Here is a 22194-nt window from a genome sequence, read left to right as displayed (position 1 = left end):
TGTTGTTCAAGATGGGTAATTCCGTTTGGGGTCCACAATGAGCTGTAACTCTCAAGTAATTAAATTGACATTATTAATGACTTGCAAGCTGCCTCTTAAATAAATTCCAAACCATGGAAACAATTACATAGCTAACAAAACTATTATGATCAACATCTCTTATTTGCAAATAAAATTGCTAGTGGTGTGTGACTTTATTTTTCAGTAGTTCCAATATGTCACAATTCATTATTTAACCAATCATTATTAAATCTTATAAGTCATAAACTATTCCAGGCACTAGGGATACCTCCAAAAAACAAGTTTGCTCACACAAGCTAACCAAAAATGTTAAAATGCTTGCCCTCATGGAGTTTACATTCCCATGACTGGAAATAAAGACAAACAAAACAAGTTCTATATCATGCTGCATGGTGATAAGTTCTATGAAAAAAAGGAGTTAAGAACAAGGAGCAAGTTCAGCAGGATGAGGACAAGCAATAGAGATTTAAATAGAATACAGACAGGGAGTCTCACCAAGGTGACAAGGAAACACAGACATCAAAGAGCTGAGGATGCCCTTTCTCTCTCTCTCTCACTGTCCACTCTGCCTGTCAAAAAATAAAAATAAAGAGCTGAGGATGCAAACTATGCAAGAAGCATATTTTAGGATGAGAATAGTAAGAGTGAGCACTTGCACACGTAGCGCAGACATAGACCAAGTGGTTGACGTCACGGGTGCAAGGGAAAGTGTAGCAGGAATGAGGCTGGAGAGGCAACAGTGGGGCAGGCCACAAGCCCACGTTGTGAGCATCTGGGCTTTTACTGTAGTGAGAGGAAAACAACTTCGAAGGGTCTAACCAGATCTGATTTGTGTTTTATAGGATCATTGTTGCTGCTGTGTTGAAAATAGACTCAAGTACGGGAGAGCAGAGTAGGGAGACCAACTACAAGTTTTGGACAATAATTTGGGAAAGGGACAAGAATTCCCTGGATGGATGCGCCAGGAGGAATGGTCATGGAAACTGGCCTACTGCAGGATAGCATGAGAAGGCACAGTCCATTAGAATCTGCTGCCAAACAGATGTGAAATGGAATAGAAAGAAGCCACAGATGGGCAATGGAAAAGCTGATGGGCCAGTGAGAGTCTGGAGAGAGTGCCTATCAAGCATACTTGTTAGAAGACAATTGGGACTCATTCCCAACAATAATAAACCTGCTATTAGAATGGTAGTGGTATAAAGATCAGGGTAAGATACAAACCAGAAATAAACCCCGCACTTCAATTCTGAGCCTAACCACGTGGAAGGCGGGCAGATTTCTCTGACTGAAGGCAGACACAGTCCTACCCTCATGTCACACACAGGCCGTGAGGGCCAAGGCTTCAGATGTGACGCTTCCTAATACCTCCACAGGCCTGACAGTTCTCAAGCTTGTCTCACACAACACAGGGAAGCACTAGGCTTACAATTATAGTTCTACTATAAAGGATATAAACCAGGACCAGAAATATTAAGAGCTATGCAAGAGTAAAACAGGTTCACACCTCATTGCTTAACAACTTGTCTGAGTCCACCGAGACAGAGCAGGCACACACAAGAAGTTGCCCCCTGTAGGTTTATTGCTTACAGATAGGCAGCAGGTGCAATCTTGTCTGAGCATGCCCCACTAGCACCGCATCTAAGCAGGCTTGAAGGGCAGCCACCTTTGGGTTTTAGAGCACAGGGCCAGGGGAATCACTGGTCTACGTGTTGAAGGACACCCTGCTTCTAGCAGTACTCGAATGGAGCTTGGTTATCCAAGCCAACCTCTCCCTGACTTAGGATGTTGCACTCTCAGCGCATTCTACAGTTGTTCTTGAGAACTACAAGAGAGATTTAAGGGGGAGGGAAACTGGGGCAATCTCCATCTCAGAAATTGAATGGTCATTGAAGACATTCTGGAGTGAGTTTAAAGTAAGGTGGAAGGGGCCAGCACTGTGGCATAGTGAGTGAAACCACCACCAGCAGTGCTGGAACCCCATATGGACACCTGTTCAAGTCCCACCTACTCCACCTGCTGTCCAGCTGTCTGCTACTGGTCTGAGGAAGTACTGTATGATGGCCCAAGAGGATGGACCCCTGGCACACACATGGGAGACCCAGATAAAGCTCCTGACTCCTGGCTTCAGCCTCGTTGTTGCGGCCATCTGGGGAGTGAACGAGCAGATTCAAGATTTCTCTTCTTTCTCTGTAACTCTGACTTAAAAAAAAAAAACAAAGTACTAATATCTGCTGTGACAAGCATAAAACTTAGAAATGGTAAGCTACTGGGGCTGGCGCTGTGGCGTAGCACATAAAGCCGTGGCCTGCAGTACCAGTATCCCATATGGGAGCTGGTTCTAGTCCTGGCTGCTCCACTTCCAATCCAGCTCTCTGCTGTGGCCTGGGAAAGCAGTAGAAGATTGCCCAAGTGCTTGGGCCCCTGTTGCCACATGGGAGACCCAGAGGAAGCTCCTGACTCCTGGCTTCAGATCAGCCCAGCTCCAGCCATTATGGCTAGTTGGGGAGTGAACCAGTGGATGGAAGACTTCTGCTCTCTCTGCCTCTCCAAATAAAACTCTGCCTTTCAAATAAATAAATAAATCTTAAAGAAGGAAGGAAGGAAGGGAGAAAGAAAGGAAAGAAAGAAAGAAAGAGAGGAAAGAAAGAAAGAGAGGAAAGAAAGAAAGGAAGGAAGGAAGGAAGGAAGGAAGGAAGGAAGGAAGGAAGGAAGGAAAGAAAGAAAGAAAGAAAGAAAGAAAGAAAGAAAGAAAGAAAGAAAGAAAGAAAGAAAGAAGCTATGTGAAAGAAATAAGACAGAAGAAGGTCACATATTGTAAGATTACTTGAAATATCTAGAACAGGTACATGCATACAGGCAAAACAAAGACCAGTGGTTGTCATCAACTGGAGAAAAGAGGAAGGTAAGGAGTAACTTTAAGAAGATGGTTGGGGGGTGGCACTATGGCACAATGGGTTAACGCCCTGGCATCCCATATGGGCGCTGGTTCTAGTCCCGGCTGCTCCTCTTCCAATCCAGCTCTCTGCTGTGGCCTGGGAAAGCAGCAGAAGATGGCCCAAGTCCTTGGGTCCCTGCACCCGCGTGGGAGACCCGGAAGAAGCTCCTAGCTCCTGCCTTCAGATTGGCCCAGCTCCGGCAGTTGCGGCCAACTGGGGAGTGAACCAGTGGATGGAAGACCTCTGTGGCTGTCTCTACCTCTCTCTGTAACTCTGCCTTTCAAATAAATAAAATAAATCTTAAAAAAAAAAGAGGGTTGGAAGTTTGCTTTGGGGCTGAAAAAAGTGTTCACGGAGCTAGAAAAAGGTGGTAGTTGTACAACGTTCTGAACATGCTAAATGCCACCAAGCTCCTTGCTTACTTTATGTTGACTTAATTTTATGCAAACATTGGCTCAAAAAAATACAAAAGAATGAATAGAATGATGCTATAGCGCATATGATGGAAAGGAAAACAAAACTAAAGCCAGAGGTGATACGGAGCCAAAGCATGATTTTTTTTTTAACAGAAGTATGTTGTAAACTGATGGAAATGACCCCGTAGAGGGGAAAATGGATGACAAAGAACAAAGAGAGATGGCAGAGTCATTCTGATTTCATTAAAATGCCAAAAGCAAAAAGCCTGCCTTTCAACGTTCACTTATATAGCACTAAACCAGATACAGCTGGTGCTTAATCCTAGCTCTGCCACTATCGTGCTCTGGGTCTTCGCAAAGTCTCCCAAATCCCCAGAAATGTAAAATTAAAGAACTGAGAGGAACCCTCAGCATCCCGCAGTCACAGGGCTCTGCGGACCTGGGATACTAGCTGATTTATTTTGAGGTCTAAGAATAACTTTATAAAGTCCACTCTCTCCACATTCGTATCATTGGATCTCCTCAAACTTCCTTTTAAAAAATTCAAAGCTATCCTGATTTATAGCAGATTAAATGAACGGAACACACAAGATGAGCAAAGGACTTCAGACACACGATCACAGACATCTGGGAAGATTTACCACCAGGGGTTGGAAACATCTGGGTGGTGTTAGTCCTCCAGCTCTGGAAATCATGCATTCCTAAATCTGACATCAGTTTGGATGAGCAACTTGTATCCTGAAGCTGCAGATGCCTCGTTTTGGCAAGAAAACCTGATAAGCCCAGGCAAAGTCACGAAAGAAAATAAAACGGAATATTTGCAGCCTGTGCTGGCGGAATGCATTAACATAAGAGGCCATGGTCTAAACGAACATGCTGTGGTTTTGATTTATGGACTACAGGTATCTGATAGCCCAGCAACCCATCAAACTCAACGTGCCTGAACCAAAACCATGACATTTCCCATAATCCCATTCTAGGCCATTTGCTGGTCTCCACCATCGCTCCCATCAGAAGCCAGGTTCAAAGTTAAGGACTGGAGCTTCAGGCTCCAGTGACCCAAGATGGCAGCCACCACGGGTTCAGGAGTGAAAGTCCCTAACGATTTCCAGGTGTTGGAAGAACTTGAAGGCGGCCAGAGAGGAGCAGGAGATGGCACAGTTAGCTGAGATCTGTAAGATGATCAAGACTTGACACTTAAAAGATGGACAGGGATGGTAATTGGGTTGCCAAGAGCAATTTACAGAAACTGACTATACGGACTTGAAAGAGATCACGGACCTCAATCCAGCAGCACCCCGTTGTACGATTTGTAACAAAACTTCCTGCGAGTGGAGTTAATAGTTCTAGCAGGGTGGCAGACCCTAGAGTCCTATCAGTGCTAGCAAAACGGCACAACTCCTACAGCATTGACGCCGAGCTCCAAGAGCTGCAGCGCCGGATGATGTCTAAAGAGAACATGAAGCTCCCTCAGCCGCCCAAAGGACAGTGTTACGGCAACTAAACAGAGAGGACAGCCACAGGATCTGCCCACCTCACCAGCCACAGCATCTGCCTACCTCACCACCCCCGCCAAAAAAAAAAAAAAAAAAAACTAAGCAGTCACCATCTTCCACAGGAGTAAATCATCTAGGTTCATCCTGTAGTCCTCAAAGTACTAGAAAGGAAGCTCCCATTCAAATTTATCAGGCCAGCACTTTGGCACAGCTGGTTAACACCCTGGCCTGAAGTGCTGAATTGTGTACACACATGGACGCACACGTGTATATGGTGTCCTCAAGCTCTATTTTCATTTATTTTTTAGTATTTGTGTAAAAAAAAAAAAACTGCCTTTTGAAGCAGCAACTATCAAAGCTAAGGAGCAGGTGTTTCCATTTGTCTTTCAGGGGAAAACCTTAGCTCTGAGTTGGTCAGATCCCGTCAGTGAAGTCTAACCTCAGAGTATTCCAAATGCAGCCTTTTTATTGTCAGACCATTGCCTGACTATAACATAATAAAGTGTGCACCAACATTTTTTTTTTTAAAGCTAAGGATCTTCTCTGAGGATCTCTTCCTCTGCACACTCAGTGAGGCTATAGATTTCCGTCCCATCTTTTTCCTCGCTGCCTTCCCACAGGGATGGTTTTGTTCCTTGTTTTCTGTTTTACCTGCAAATCATACTGCTCCCCACATTTCCCGACAGCGGGGCATTTGGTTGTACCTGACTGTTATCCCCTAGGAAATCCCACCTGGGTAACCCATGCTTCTGGAACATTCTGCATTTCTGAAGACATTTCTAGAGGTACTGAGGCAACGTCAATGCTGTCACACAATTCAATCAGCAATATTCTCTTTGGACAACCGTGTGCTCAGTCGCTCAAGTTGTCATAGAAAGAAAGGAAATGTTAGGCTTCTTGAAAACCATGTTAGATATAATACTTCCGTGTGATTTGTGTTTTGTCTTTTATAATGCTTAGTAAATTAGCTGGAAAAAAAATTACCCATTCTGGATAAAATGCTACGATTTCATAAATACTCATTATCTATTTGTAACAAAAGATATTGTTAATGTCACCTTCGTCACACAACTTTCGAAGTTCTTCATTGCTCCAATGCTGTGGCTTTCGCTGAAGTGCAAAGCTCATGGCATTGGGGGTGGCCAAGAATGGAAGACAGGACCCCAGTTCATTCCCAGACTGGAATTCCTGGCTATCTTCTCCAGCAGGATTAAATTACCCATTGCTTTCTTTTCACTGTCATTATCCAGAAAGCCAGGAAGACAAAATCTAAGAGCGATGTTTGTCAAGGGCTTTTGTTTCCAATAGAATGTGGTAAATGATAAAATATCCCCAAGAATTACTGACCGTGTCAAGGTTGCTGACGGCTAACATGACAGGCAGCATCATGGAGGGTCATTTGGCAGTGTTTCTTGTTTTTTTTTTCCTTCGTTTGAAATCGTGGTGATAAGATAGATAAGCTCATTTAAGGATGGTGACATGTGGTATCCGTTAACAAATGCCGGGTCGTTTTTAAAACACTGGGAGCAGCACAGAGCCACCGACATAATGTTCTTAGCTCCTGAAGCCTAATATCTCTTCTACTGTGTAGATTTCCATCAATTGGTTCTATTAAGTAAATTACATCTGACCTTTACATCCCAGTAAAGCTCAATGTAATTTAAGAGTTTATGAGTAGGGGAGCAGAGGAGAAAAGTCCACTGTGCAAAGCTGACTTTGTGAAAGAGTGACACAGAAGGCTTCGACTTCTTGTACTTCCGGTCAGTTCCGTTACAGCCGCCCAGGATGAAGAGTTCTATTCTTTCTTAATTTCCTGGGTTTTTTCTTTAAAGTAAATCTCAGAATTGGAGCCTCATTCCTTTTTTATTTTATTTTATTTTTTGGTTGAAGTTTTCCTTCGGGAAACACTTGTTTTTCCAATCAGTTTTATTGACAGCAGCACACAGGTTGGCCAAGGCTCCAGGGCACAAGTATTTGCACACGCTGTGGTACAGCAGGCAGTTCCAGCTGTCACATGACTTCTTCATGAACTTTGGTCCAGTTCTTCCAAGAATTTACCTGAAAATAAGAGATGTGCACATCTCACCAACACTTACTGTTTGGTAACAGCCATTCCAGCAGGTGTGAGGTGATATGTCTTCGGGGTTTTGAGCTGCATTTCCTGGTCACTGGAGATGTTGAGCATTTCATCAACCTGTTGGCCATGTCTGCCCACTGCTCAGAAACGTCTATGCAGATCTGGTGCAATTTCTTAACCAGGCTTGTTTTCTTAATATATAGGATTATGTCACCTGCAAACTGAGGCAATTTTAATTCACCCAATTTGAATGGCTTTTATTTCTTCTACTCGACTAACTACTCTGGATAGGACCCCTACTACTGTATGAAACAGAAGAGTACAAAGCAGAAACCCTTGTCTAACCCCTGGTGTTAAAAGCAAAGCTTCGGCCAGCGCCACAGCTCAGTAGACTAATCCTCCACCTGCATCCGGGTTCTAGTCCCGGTCGGGGCACCGGATTCTGTCCCAGTTGTTCCTCCTCCAGGACAGCTCTCTGCTGTGGCCAGGGAGTGCAGTGGAGGATGGCCCAGGTCCTTGGGCCCTGCACCCCATGGGAGACCAGGAGAAGCACCTGGCTCCTGGCTTCGGATCAGCGCGGTGCGCCGGCCGCAGCGACCATTGGGGGGTGAAGCAATGGAAAAGGAAGACCTTTCTCTCTGTGTCTCTCCCACTGTCCACTCTGCCTGTCAAAAAAAAAAAAAAGCAAAGCTTCCTACTTTTCAATGTTGATAGCGATATAATCAGTAGGCTTGTCCTATATCGCCTCTATTATGTTGAGGTAGATTTCTTTGAGTATTCATCTACTTAGAGTGTTTCATAAAACAATGTTGCATTTTCATCGAAACCTTTTTTGTATCCATTGAGATGATCATGATTTTTATCCTTCATTCTACTAACGGGTAAATCACTTGCTGATTTGTAAATGATGTGTCATCCTTGCATGCGAGGAAGTGCCTTGGCTGTCCCAATCCTCATCCCTCCCCCACCAGGGACTTTTCACTGATGGCAGTTATTGTTAAGTCTTTCAAACTCCTTATTCATTGCTGGTCCATTCAGATTCTCTACTTTTGCCTGACTAAATCATCGCTGGCTCTGTGTTACTAGAAACTGATCGATTTCTTCTGGGTTATCCAGTTTTTTGGTGTCTCATTTTTCATACTGATCTTTTATGATCACCTCTCTCTCTGTAGTATCAGCATTAATGTCTTTCCCATGTATTTTTCACCTCTCCCTCCTCATTTTCTCCTTCTCCCCCTCACTTTTGAGTCTAGCCCAAGGGAGGTCATTTTTTTTTTTAAAGCAACTCAATTTCATTGACTTCTAGTATTCCACTAGTTTCTCTTTCATCTATTTCTGTTCAAATCTTTATTACATTCTTCAGACTTTTTTCTAGTCACTTGAATTGTAAGTTACATTTATTGGAAACCTTTACTATTGCTCACTTCAGGCATGCAGCACTACAAATTTCTCTCCTGGTACAGTTTGTGATGCACTCTGTAACTTCTGGTATGCTTTAATTCCATTTGCACGTCTCAAGGTATTTTTTAACTGCTCTATTTCTCCTTTGACTTATGGGTTGTCCAGCATTGTATTATTTAATTTTCAAGTAATTTTTACTTTTCCAACTTAACTGCAATTCTCCTTAGGTATCACTGTTGTCAGAAAAGATATCTAAGGTAATCTATGTCCCCTGGTATTTGCTGAGACTTGTTTTGTAGCCTAATATCTATCTGTCATGGAGAATGTTCCATTTGTCTTTTTTTTAAGACTTATTTTATTTAGTTGAAAGACAGAGTTAGAAAGAGAGGTAGAGACAGACAGAGAGGTTTTCCATCCACTGGTTCACTCCCCAGATGGCCGCAACTGCTGGAGCTGTGACGATCCAAAGCCAGGAGCAAGGAGCTTCTTCCAGTCTCCCGCAATGGTGCAGGGGCCCGAAGACTTGGGCCATCTTCTACTGCTTTCCCAGGACATAGCAGAGAGCTGGATCAGAAGAGGAGCAGCCGGGACTAGAACTGGTGAACATATGAGATGCTGGCGCTTCAGGCCAGGGCTTTTAACCTGCTGAGCCATAGCACCAGCCCCCCAGGTAACTTTAAAATGTATGTTCTGTTGCTATTAGATAAAATGTTTTATAAATGTCTATTGCATCCATCCGGTCTACAGTGTTGTTCAAGTCCATGTATCCTTACTGATTTTTTTGTGTGGAGTATCTAACCATTGTTAATTATATGAGATTGAAATACCCTATTATAGCATTGCTGTCTAGTTCCTTGTTCAATTTTGGTGATATTTCCTTTAGATGTTTTGGGAACTCCATTGTCAAGCACACAAAATTTACAATTCTTATGTTCTATTGACAAATTGATCCCTTTGCCATTATACAATAACCTTCTTTTTCTAGTATGACAGAATTGACTTAAATTCCATTTTGTCTGAGACTAAGTATAGCCACCCCTGCCTTATTTTGGTTTCCTTTAACACTAACTATCTTTTTCTTCTGATTTCACTGTTAGGGGCTTTCAAAGACAAGCAAAACCCTATCTCTGTTTAATTTCCCAGACAGCCTGGTTAGTATAGTACCCTTGGTTAGCAGGGCTCTTCCTTCCAGCAGTTTGAGCATACTTAGATCGCCCCAATCGCTTTCACTCTGCAGTGTTTTTGATGAGAAATCTGCCATAGTTACATGAAGGCTTGGGGTTTTCCTTGTGTGTAATACATTGCTTTTGTCTGGTTGCTTTCAAAATTCAACATTTTTAACTTCTGAGACTGTGATTATAGAGTGTTTCAGTGAGTGTCTCTATATTTAATTCATTAAAGTTTTTTGAGTTTTAAGGATCAAAGTGCTCAATTCCCTCACCTGATTTGGGGAATTTTCAGGCAATATTTCTATAAATAGGCTTTTATCACTTTCTCTGCTCCTTCTTAGACGTCTGTGATATGCATATGGATCACTTGATGGTGATTCTTAAGTTCTGTAAGCTTTCTTCTCTTCTTCATTCATTTTCCTCTCTATTTCTCTGACTCAGGAAATCTCAGATGCTCCGAGTTCGCAGTTGGAGCCAAGTCTACTGCTGTAGCTCTCATTGGGATTTTCCATTTCAGTCATTGTGTTCTTCAGCTCCAGAATTTCTGTTTGTTTCTTCTTAAAAGTTTTTAATTCTAAGTTGAATGTCTCATTTGTTTATATATAGTTTTCCTGATTTCATTTACTTATCTGTTTTTTTAGCTCAGAGAGCTTCAACATAAATTTTAATCAATATGTATTTATATTTTTGTATTTACAAAAAAAATCAAATAATTCCAAAAAACATCATTCCCACTTTTTGTGCTTCTGGTATTGCTCCACGAGTCTAGAAAATAGGCATGGAATTCTTTTGGTATCCAACCCAAAGATGACCTCCGATGGGTCTCATTTCTTGATAATCACTTTCTTGGGAAGTCTGCTTATGGAAAGAATCTGAATTCTGTGACCAACAGGATAGTGCAAAAATGCTGGTGTGATTTCTGGGACTAAGCAGCAACTGGTTTCTTGGATTACTCACTGGGAAGGAAGCTGTTCTTGTGTCACCAGTACACTAAAATAGCTGCGTATAGAAAAATGAAGCTTCCTACCATCCACTAGGATGGTAAACCATCTTGGGAGTGAATTTTATGACCTAATAAAGGCTTGAGACTACTGCAACATCAATAGAAACTGTGCTTGAACTCCCCCAAACAAGCCATAGCACATTCCTGCTATAAAAACATTACATGATTTTACTGTTAGAAAACATTAAATGATTTTACTGTTAGACTGACATAATTTGCTATACAGCAGTAAATAACTATTTCTATGTATTAATTCATTAGTCTTGAACATTTTCTCATATGCCCTGCTATGAAAAATCAGAGTTAGCTCATCTTAACAACATCTGCATTTTCAGTCCTCCCCCTCATTTTTCCACCTTGTGACATCTGTGCCATTGGGGCAAGGAGATTCTAGCTTACAGAATTGAGAATTTAAAATATATGTATATGTACATGTATACATATATAATTTAAATATATTTATACTCAATATGTATTTAATATACAACATGGTTGTGACTGAACAATTTTCCACATCTGGCTAGTTTGGATTTGTTGTTTTTGTGATGTCTACTGGTTCACTTGATGATGTCTCATAAGTTCTGCAACATTTCTTCCCTCTGTCACTCATTTTTCTTTCTATTCCTCAGCTTGTCTAGCTGGTATTCTGGCTTTCCTGTTTCCCTTGTACTCTCAGGTTAATTCCACCATTTCATTTACTCATGTCTTCCTGTGAATAGTTTTTTGCCCCACATTTCTGTATACCTTACTGATGAGGATCTTCTTCATCCTGACTGTGTAGAAACAAAGCTTTTTATGGCCTTTCTGAAATATCTTCATTATACCTTTGCACTAAATCAAAATAGTCATTACATAATTACAGCTTCAAAAAACCTCTTCCCTAAGAATTTTGAACATATTGTCTTATATACCCTCTGTGTATACACACCCTCAGGAGATATTTTTATTAGTTTGCTTCATATCAAACTTTATAGGATACTTCATTTCTCTGCTAAGTATCAGAATTTAGCATTTGCTTTGCTTTATTTGAGTTTCATGGAACAGTCTCTAAGTCATTTGTCCTATGTATATGAGCACAAACAGGATGAAAGGACCACAGCCAAGGGAATTATTTAAGACCTTATTTTCAGAGCAGTTTGAGATTCACAGCAAAACTGAATGGAAGGTTCAAAAAATTCCCACATGCTACCAGCCTCGACATGTGTGTGGCCTCCAGGGATTGTTTTATTTTCTCCTTATCTATGAAGAAAGGCCACAGTCCAGGCCAATACTTATAGAAAGCAAAATTTTATTCAATTAAAATTAAAATACTAACAGTAGTTGTTTCTCATTAGTGACATGTGAACACCATGATTCATTCTGTAATTTATGTCTGTCTGTCTACAAGAAATATACATTACTTCTATGATTATACAGAAACTGTTATCAAAATTTTTCCTTCAGTCTGGTTTTTACATTACATGAGAGAAAAGCAAAGCCAATCTCTGTGCCTGAGTGATCACTTTAGACACAGAAAAATCCAACTGAATAGCGCTGGTTTATGTGGTTTTGTTTTCTTCTTAAAGGATACTAAAGATAATATCCAAAAATATCTATTGAGAAATACTTCAACATTTTCCGTGTTAAACACAGCTGGTATTAGCTTAAGACATAAAAAAAAGGCAAGTGACATGGAACAAAGTCTGGGTTCATGATTGCCTTGTGCCTACGATGGATGTCATGGAAACACAAAGCACATTTAAGGGGGGGGGGGGGTGGCTTCTATGACCAGCATTTGATCATTATCCTGCCCCCAATTGTCTTGCTCGCATTTTTATTTTTATAAAGTTGCTTTTATAGAAATCAAGTGGTTCAAGCATACCATGATCAAAATCATTTGATTAAATAAAAATTTGATCCAGCCATAGCAGATGTTGTGTTGTCTACTTGGGACATGTTTTCTTTCTGCTATATAACTAGAAACATAATAAACTTTCTCATGTTGTTTATTTGTACAGAGAATTCTTTAACCAGAATAGGGTACCATAAAAGCACAGTAGGACAAAATACGTAAGTAAGTTAAAAAGAAGACCACTTAATCAGTCCTCTGAATTTGCTAAAACCTAATAGAGGAAAAAAAAAAAAAAAAGAAAGAAAAGTCCTTTTTAAGATTCCTGATGTGAAGAAACCCTGCAAGTTTATGCTCTCAGGTTCAAGCTCCTGTCCTCGCAAGTCCCCGGCACTTAAAGCGGCCAGATTCACCTGCTGCACTAGGACACGTGGCTGGATGACAGCACTCACCACTTTTGAGAGAGTTCACACGTGCTCACGTGTACTTGCTCAACCATGCTGTGAGACCCTCTCAGCCAAGAGCCAGATGCTGGCCTCTGCACAGGGCCCAACAACACTGAACCCTTAATAAACACCGATTTCCGAGTGCGTTTCCCACTGCAATGCTAAGATCAGCTAGCATAGGTGGAGTACCTCTGGGCCTAGGCAGCTGCCATTGTCATCTTTAACCCTTGTGGCAACCAGAAGAGTTAGGTCTTGGGCCAGTTGTGTAGTTGAGAAAAACTGAAGTTCAGAGGCATGAAGCCATCAGTCTCAGAACTTACAATTAGCCCAAGGGGAAGGGCTAGGAACCTGCCCCAGGCATATGCAACCCCAAAGCTATGCCAACCCACTGCATTACCCCCTTTGCATCCCTTACAAACAAGTAAGTTAGAAGTCTCGAAAACAGCAACAGAAGGAGAGCGTCTGTCTCTACGTAGCGTGTTCAGAAAGACTAAGACAACATCATAGACGGTCTCCAACTTCTCAGTAGTTCAACTTGAGATCCGTGTGACTTTACAAACGGTACAGAGTGACCGCACACAGTAGCACTTAGAATTTTAGGCTTGATCTTTCCCTGTGCTAGCGATATGTTCTCCAGTGCTCTACCGAAGCTGGAAGTAGGCCACGGCAGCTGCCACAGCTCCTGGTCAGACGTGAGGCCACGGGGTGAAGCACCGGAACTCTACAGTTGTTAGGCTGTGATGCTCCGGAAGCCAAGTGCATTAAAAGCATTTTTGGCTTACGCTATCTTCAACTTATCAATCGATCAGTTCATAACCCCACTCTAACGGCTATGATAACTATCATATATTATAGTTGGAGAAACTGCGGTTTGGAGGATTTAAGTCTTCAGGGTAAGTATATAGAACTAGCAAAGTGTTCCTACCCCGTGCCAAATAAACCCTAAGATCGCCCTGCTTGCTGAGAGCTAGCACGCCAAGGGCTGAAGAAAATAAGAGAAACCACTCGTCAGCACCTTTGTGGGTCAAACTCACAGCACAGCCAGAAGCAGCCGAGAGTTTACTGAAAATCTACTGTGCCTCGTTCTGACACGTTCTGCGGACACGCTCTCGGGGAAGATGGACCAGAAATAGGAGCCGCACAGGGGCTGGAAAATGGAAAAATATTTCCTTTATGCATTCTTCTGGTTAACCTCGGCATGTGGTTTACTTGCCGTATTTTTCTTTTTTTAAAGGTTTATTTATTTATTTGAAAGACGGGCTTAGATCCCACCTCAGCCCTGTGTGACCCCAAAGTCACACCAACACACTGTATTACCCACTCTGTTCCCCTTCCAAAGAAGTGAGATGTTCAGCAGTATTGTACTTAAGATATCGAAACATACATGAATGTGAGATTCATCAAATTCCCACTTTGCAGATTTTAACACATCCCAAGCACAGTGCCCAGGGCCCTTTCGTCTTTGTAAAATTGAGGTAGAATAAAGTCACATGGCTTCCTACAATAGGATGCACCATCTCTCACTTCTAGAGGACTTGAAAGCGTCTATTCTGTCTCTAATTGTCTTGCAGAGCAATGTTTTAAAAAGCAGGGGCCTATGTTGCGGCCTAACAGGTTAGCCCACTTCCTGCAACATCAGCATCCCATGTGGGCACCAGCAGCTCACGTCCTGGCTACAGCACTTCTGATCTGGCTGCAAACGCAGCAGACAATGTGCCAAGTACCTGGGGCCCCTGCCACCAACATGCAGATCCGGAAAAGCTCTTGACTCCCAGCTTCAGCCTGGCCCAGCCCTAGCCATTGAGCCCATTTAGAGAGCGAACCAGCAGATGCAAGATCTTCATCTCCACCTCGCTCTCCCCCCTTCCCCCACCCTACCTCTCTCCCTTTCTCTAACTCTGCCTTTCAAATAAACAAACCTTAAAAAAAAAAAAAAAAAAAAAAGACAAGTAAATGCCATGCTGAGGTTAATCACAAGAATATATGAAGGAAATACATCTCCATTTTCCGGCCTCTGTGCGGCTCCTATTTCTGGTCCATCTTCCCAGAGAGCGTGCTCACCCGACGTGTCAGAACCAGGCACGTGGATTTTCAGTAAACTCTCGGCTGCCTCTGGCTGTGCTGAGAGTCTGACCCGGGCCAGGCTGCCACAGGGTGCTGATGGGTGGTTTCCCTCACTCTGTCCAGCCCTTGGCGTGCTGGCTCTCAGCGAGCAGTGCGATCTTATGGTTTATTTGGCATGGGGTACATAAAGTTCTGAGTTATATAAGGCTATTAAATCAGAACCTGCCTGGGCATCGTAGGAAGGCTGTTAGCCTAGTTCATCCTGGGCAAATACAATTAAAGTCATGGCCGTTATTTACAGCAAATACCAGCGAAAATAACCTCAAGTTCCCAGGTTTATTAACATGGACGCTGTAGAAGGTGGAGGATCGATGCAGAATGTGTTCAGTGTTGCAGCTTGCACTGATTAAAACCCTACTTGTCATATTCTATATCGCTGTACTGTAGTTATAGCAAATGTTCCTTGTAATGCATTTTCAAGTACAAAAATTGCTTCAGAAAAGAGCATTTAGAAAACTAATTCTATTGAAACCAATGAAGTGTTGACACATTGCCTGATGCAGATTTGTTTAAAGAGGCTTGTTTTAAGTTATAAAAGTACAGTCCTGGAGGCAAATATCAGTGACTTTTCAGTCCAATGGCTGTGAACACAGAGAAGCAGTCTGTGCAGCCTGTACCCTCTCATTACTCGCTGCCCGTAATTCTACCCCAGTCACCTTCTCCCTGGCCTGACTCAATAGCGTTTTAAACCTCCTGCCAGCCCAGGAGCTCGCTGGGAATCCATTCATTCCTGGGGCAAGCCATTTATAATGTTTGCTGATGTGCCGCCGCCGAACAGGAACACAGTGTCAACCTGGATTCAGAGTGCTCCTTTTTGTCTCCTGAATTGCTCCTATGTGATGTGCTCCATAAGCCTTAGCCGTCGTAGGGGGTTTTTGACACCTTTCTGAAAGGGGCATTTCACTGCGTCCAATCCTAGGGAAGAAAAAGACAGACTGTTTGCAACTGAAAAGAGAGACACAGCATTAACTAAAAAGCTGATTATTCACCCCAAACTAGGCCACTGGATCCCACAGCAAACCTGCGGCCCCACAGCCCCTGCGGACATCCAACATAAAAGCAGGCATCTCATGCATTCCTAGCAGCCTCCCAGCAAAAACAAATTAGGCAGTTTGGCCATGAGAGAGTGTTAATGGATGAAGGGAGTGTTCAGACACAGGCCTGCTCCAGTCTGTTTGCGAGCTGTGTTGGGGTAGGAACGTGCAGTCATTAGGAGGTCACTCCAAGTCTCCCGGCTGCTTTACCCCTGCACGGAAGGTGGGGGAAGCCACAATGGCTCGCTTGCAAACAGGAGTGAGGGGATGATTGGGTGGGGCACATTTCTTCTGTTCACGGGGGTGGCAAATTCATCAGATGTGCTGCGACTCTGCAACTGGGGTCACGTGTGTATCTGGAAACCTAATTCTTACCCAGATCTTGAGCCTGGTGTCATCAGGATATGGAACAGCACTTAAGCCGTCAGGCTGTTTTAAACTAAACTGACATTCACAGGACGTAAGATCAATCATCTTGAAGCCAATGATTCGGCTGCATTTAATGTACACTAAGCGTTACACACCTTCTACAGCGACCTAGTCGTAGAATATTTTCATCCCCCAAAATAAACCCCAGCTCCACTCAGCAGTTACTCCCCACTCTTCCCTACCCCTTGGGCTCTGCTCATTGGTCATCTGTACTGTCTCTGTGGAATTACCTACTCCTGATATTTTACATAAATGCCATCATAGATGACATTTTCCTCTGCCTGCTTTGCTTTAATGAAATGGATCCAAGTTTCATCCATGTTGTAGCCTCTCTCACTACTTCTTTCTATTACAAAACTAGATCATGCTCCACCGTTATGGCACAGTGTGTACCTCAGACCACCCACTAATGGACATTTGAGTTGATTCTATCCTTTGGCTATTGTGACTAGCGCTGCTATGAACCTGTATGGGCACGTTCTTGAGTACCCGCTTCCACTGTTTTGTGTATTTACCCCAAGTGGGACTGCTGGTCATCTGGCAATTCTGTTTAACATTTTGAAGAACCACCAAACCATTTTCCACAGCACATAAACCATTTTATAACCCCGTCAGCAGTATCCAAGAGTTGCTATTTTTCTATACCCTCGCCAACACTTGTTATTTTTCTTTCCTTTAATTGCTTTTTTTAAGTGAAAGGAAGAGACAAAAACAGATTTTTTTTTTTTGACAGGCAGAGTGAACAGTGAAAGAGAGAGACAAAGAGAAAGGTCTTCTTTTGCCGCTGGTTCACCCTCCAATGGCCACCGCAGCCGGCGCGCTGCAGCCAGCGCACCGCACTGATCCGATGGCAGGAGCCAGGTACTTCTCCTGGTCTCCCATGGGGTGCAGGGCCCAAGCACTTGGGCCATCCTCCACTGCACTCCCTGGCCACAGCAGAGAGCTGGCCTGGAAGAGGGGCAACCGGGACAGAATCCGGCGCCCCGACCGGGACTAGAACCCGGTGTGCCAGCACCGCTAGGCAGAGGATTAGCCTAGAGCCGCGGCGCCGGCCAACAGAGATCTTTCATCCACTGGCTCACTCCCCAGATGGCTCTGACGGCCAAGGCTGGGCCAGGGTGAACCAACAAGCCGGGAAATTCACCTACATCTTTCTCATGGGTGGCAGGGACCCAAGTACTTGAACCACCACCTGCTGCCTCCCAGGGTAGGCATTAGCAGGAACCTGGAAAAAGCAGAGTAGCCAGGACTTGATCCTGCACTCTGATATGGGACACAGGTGTCACAAGCAGTAGCTTAACCCACCGCTCTGCAATACCAGCCCCATTAAGCATCACTCCACGTGCTGTTGACTCTTTATATATCTTATCCGGAGAAACACAAAAACTCAAGAATTAAAGTTCTTTGTTCATTTTTTTACATTAGGTTATCTGCCCTTTTTTAAGTAAAATTGTTCATTTCTTTATTTTCATTTTATTTGTAAAGCATAGAGAGATCTGCCATCATCCCTTTGTTCACATCCCCAATGCCCCTAACAGCCAGGGCTGGAGCAGGCCAAAATCCAGAGCCAAGAATGCCACTGGGTCTTGCACATGGGTGACAGGACCGGAGCACTTGAGCCATCACCTGCTGTCTCCCAGGATCTGAAGCCAAGGAGCTGGGACTCCTTTATGAAACGCACACTTCCCTATGAAACGCACACTTCCCTACTCTGACTAAGCACTGAGCCAGACGCCTGCCCCTTGGCTGTTGGCCTTCTGGTTGTTGGGCTTTATCCCATGAGGTTTTAGGTCTAAGCACTACTGACAGGCACATCCACCTGCCTTTGGGCACAAAAGGGCAGAAAAAAAAAAAACTAAGAATACGGAGGTTTGTATTACAGAAGGTAACTCTGATATAAACATGATGGGGGAATGGACTTTGAGACATGCCCCACCTGTGTGACCTTCAACAGGCAACTTACTCTGTCTGAACAAGACTGGCTTACCTATCTCATATGGCTGCTCTAAGGATTAAACTACATGAACCCAAAACTTGTGGCCCCAGAAGCCACTCTGCCAATTTATTGTTGGCTCTTCCCTATGCAATAAATATGGCCTCACGGATATTTTCATGAAAATCTCAAGTCCCACTGTAAATTTGCAAGAAATCTGCTGCTTAAGAAGATTTGGTGTTGAAGCTGATGCTGCATAGGCGCATCCTTTTGTAACTGACCTGGTTTTGCTGTTGAGTAAATCTGTTTCCAGCTCCAGTGCACATCAGTCTATTTTTTTCTTTTTTTTTTTTTTTTTTTTTTTTTTTTTTTTTGACAGGCAGAGTGGACAGTGAGAGAGAGAGAGACAGAGAGAAAGGTCTTCCTTTGCCGTTGGTTCACCCTCCAATGGCCGCCACGGCCAGCGCGATGTGGCCGGCGCACCGCGCTGATCCGATGGCAGGAGCCAGGAGCCAGGTGCTTTTCCTGGTCTCCCATGGGGTGCAGGGCCCAAGCACCTGGGCCATCCTCCACTGCACTCCCGGGCCACAGCAGAGGGCTGGCCTGGAAGAGGGGCAACCGGGACAGAATCCGGCGCCCCGACCGGGACTAGAACCCGGTGTGCCGGCGCCGCTAGGCGGAGGATTAGCCTAGTGAGCCGCGGCGCCGGCCATCAGTCTATTTTTTTCAAAAGTTATGAGTCAGTTTTTAACCCACGATGTGTTTTCCATTGGAATAACTTCAATGTGGCGGTTACAGGCCCAGGTTAGCTCACAGAGCCTCCACAACAGCCAGCAGTGCACTAAAGACCTATGGTAACCTCATCCTAGACCTGGGGTCATCTGAGGCCAGGAGGATGAAGACGGGTGAAGAGGGTATGTGGCTGGCCTGGGCACAGGGGTGACAACAGCACGGTGTTGGTCTTCCCCATATTCTTTCTTTACGCCTTCCCTTCCGTGTAGGGCTGACCCGCTGTGCCCTGAGCTTCGCAAGCATCCATCCACCCCTTCCACCCTCCCCCACAAGCTGCAACTAAGCCTCCAGTGCTTCCAAGTTCTGAGTGCTGGGAAGACAGTGATCCTCCCATCAGAACTGCTAGAGGCAGGCGGCAGGTACAGAAGACACGGCCAGGGACCCTGCACTCCAAATCAGAGCACTGGGGAGCACTGGGGAGCACTGGGGTCCAGATCGACTCAGGACTCCAGACTCATGCTAATGAGCACCCTGGGAGGCAACACATCAGGACTCGGGGACTTGGGCCCCTGCCGCAGCCAGAGGAGATCGGGACTGGGTTCAGTCTGGCCCATTCCTCCGCTGGTGTGGGCACTTGGGAAACGAAGCAGCAAAAGGGAGATATGCCTCCATCTGTCTCTCTCATTCTCACTCTTTCTCTACCTTTGAGATAAAATGAAAATTAAATGTTTGATTGTTACTTTCTTGGTGCTTTCCAATAAGTGAATTCCTAAGAGTCCCAGATATTTCAAAACGGTATCTTCGTTATGAACACACCAGATTTGGTAACTACAACAAATGGCTCATGTGTGGAGTAGCATTGTATTTTCAGAAAAAAGCAAAAAACAGAACAGAAAAACCTCCTTCATGAACAGCGCATGTCTTGGCTCACTGTCCTTAAGCCTGATAATCTTGTCCCAATTTCTTCAACTGCTTCCCTCCTGAGCCCACATTCTCGAAAAATCTCAGAGTCAGGGCCAGCACTATGGAGTAATAGGCTAAGCCTCCATCTCTGCCTCTGGCGTCCCATATGGCCACTAATCACTGTCCCTGTACCTCCTCTTCTGATCCAGCTCTCTGCTATGGCCTGGGAAAGCAGTGGAAAACGGCCCAAGTAATTGGGCCGCTGCACCTGCTTGGGAGACTTGGCTTCGAATCAGACCAGCTCTGGCCATTGCGGCCATCTGGAGAGTGAACCAGCGGATAGAAGACCTCTCTCTGTCTCTAACTCTGTCTCTCAAATAAATAAATAAAATCTTAAAAAAAGGAAAACGGAGTTTTTTCACGGAGAGTTTCTAATATCAGTAGTGCTGCAAGTAGAAGGTGATGTAAACAAAGTTCTGACAGATCTACCACATGGGGGGCGTCTGTAAGTTCAGAACCGTCTCTGCTGACTTTAGATGATCTGCGATTTTTAAGCATTCTCCTCTCACAGAGAAATCTGCCCATGTCATTTGTGGTTACACTTCCTGGACAATTTTCCTAATTTTTAAAATCTTTGTTTTTCTTGCAACCATTGTGGTATAGCAGGTTTGAGTCCTGGATGTTAGCTCCCTGCTAATGCACCTGGGAAAGCAGCAGAAGATGGCCCAAGTGCTTGGGTCCCTGTACCCACACAGGAGACCTGGAAGAAGCTCCTGGCTCCCGACTTTGGCCTGGCGTAGCCCCGACCATTGCGGCCATTTGGGGAGTGAACCATCGGATGGAAGATTCTGTGTGTGTGTGTGTGTGTATAACTCTACCTTTCAAATAAATAAAATGAATCTTTAAAAATAAAATAAATTTTTAAAAAAGAAGAAATCCCAGATGGTGATGTATTAGTGCCCCATGTTACAAACAAGGAAGCTGAAACTTACCATTCTTAAGGAAGTTAACACCACAGTAATTGTATACATGTATGTGTGAGCATGCGTATCTATGTGCACACACACAGAGACCTAGAAACAGAGAGGAGAGATTTATTTTAAATAATTAGTTCACGGGATTGAGGAGGCTTGGCGAGTCCAAAATCTGATGGACTAAGCAGGAGGGAAGTCCAAGGCCACAGGCAGTCTCCTGCAAACCTGCCTTCTTGTTCAGCAGAGGTCAGTGTAGCAGGGCGCTGCACAAAGGTCATTCAAAATGCAAGTCGATTCGTTTTGGTCCAAGAAGTTTCGAAATCATATATATAAAAGTTCTTCCAAAGTTCATGGCAAACACACACTATGACAAAGCTATAGACTTTTTTTTTTTTTTTTTGGCATCAAAACAAACATCTTTTAATTCCATTTTTCCACTAATCTCTTTGGCTGATTGGATGAGGCTCACCCACATTCTGGAGCATAACCTGCTTTTCTCTAAGTCACAGATTTCAATTGAAATCTCACCCACGAAACAGCTCCGTGATCTTGACTCCTCTAAGAAGTTAGAGAGGGTCAGGCCGGGTTAGAACTCAGATGGTCTACTTCCCGGGAATACTGGGGACTACAGACTCTTAAGAACACTTTCAGGGGCTGGCACTGTGATACAGCAGGTTACGAAGATGCCTGTGATGCTGGCAAACCATACAGGCCCAGTTCAAGTCTCAGCTGCTCCACTCCCCACCCAACTCCCTGCAGATGCGCCTGGGAAAGCAGCAGAGGATGGCTCGAATATGTGGGCCACTGCCACCCACACAGGAGACTCAGATGTGGTCCCAGGCTGCCGGCTTCATCCTAGCCCAGTCCTGGCCTTTGAGGCCAATGGGCAAATGAACCAGCAGATGCATTTCTTTATCCCTCTCTCTCTGTATCCCTAACTTTGCCTTTCAAATAAACAAATAAAATCTGCATACACACAAACACACACACATACACACACACACACACACCCCTTCTTGGAAGTATCCAGGATGGAGGAGGCATAGTAGCACAATAGGTTCAGTTGCTGTTTGCCAAGTACTGGTTTAAGTCCTGGCTACTTGGCTTCCAATCTAGCACCCTGCTAATGCTCCTGGGAAGACATCCGATGACCGCCCAGGTTCTTGGGTCCCTGCCAGCCACGTGGGAGATGCATATATACTTTTAAGCTCGTGGCTTCACCTGGCCCACACTCACTTACTCTCTCTCTCTGTCTCGCTCTCTGTCACTCTG

At 44.1% G+C, this 22194-nt stretch overlaps 1 protein-coding gene and 1 long non-coding RNA gene across 2 annotated transcripts in view; one reads left to right on the top strand and one right to left on the bottom strand.

Annotated features, from left to right (window-relative positions):
- Nucleotides 1–4437: 4437 nt before the first annotated feature.
- On the top strand, nucleotides 4438–4877 carry LOC100355111 (ubiquitin-conjugating enzyme E2 variant 1-like). Its single transcript, XM_051844081.2, is given in 2 exon segments — nucleotides 4438–4598; nucleotides 4718–4877. Coding segments are annotated over 2 exon segments (321 nt in total).
- Nucleotides 4878–14814: 9937 nt separating this feature from the next.
- The window catches only part of LOC138850050 (uncharacterized), a 45537-nt gene continuing 38157 nt past the window's right edge, over nucleotides 14815–22194 (bottom strand). The window contains exons 2-3 of the long non-coding RNA XR_011389418.1: nucleotides 20941–21021; nucleotides 14815–15832 (exon numbers count right to left, since the gene is read on the bottom strand). This is a non-coding gene — a long non-coding RNA (uncharacterized lncRNA). The remainder of the gene's footprint in view (nucleotides 15833–20940; nucleotides 21022–22194) is intronic.

Source organism: Oryctolagus cuniculus, chromosome 6 (assembly GCF_964237555.1).
Source record: "Oryctolagus cuniculus chromosome 6, mOryCun1.1, whole genome shotgun sequence".
NCBI classification, from domain to species: domain Eukaryota; kingdom Metazoa; phylum Chordata; class Mammalia; order Lagomorpha; family Leporidae; genus Oryctolagus; species Oryctolagus cuniculus.
The sequence above is the reverse complement of the archived record's forward strand: the minus strand, read 5'-3'. Positions and strand labels throughout refer to the sequence as shown.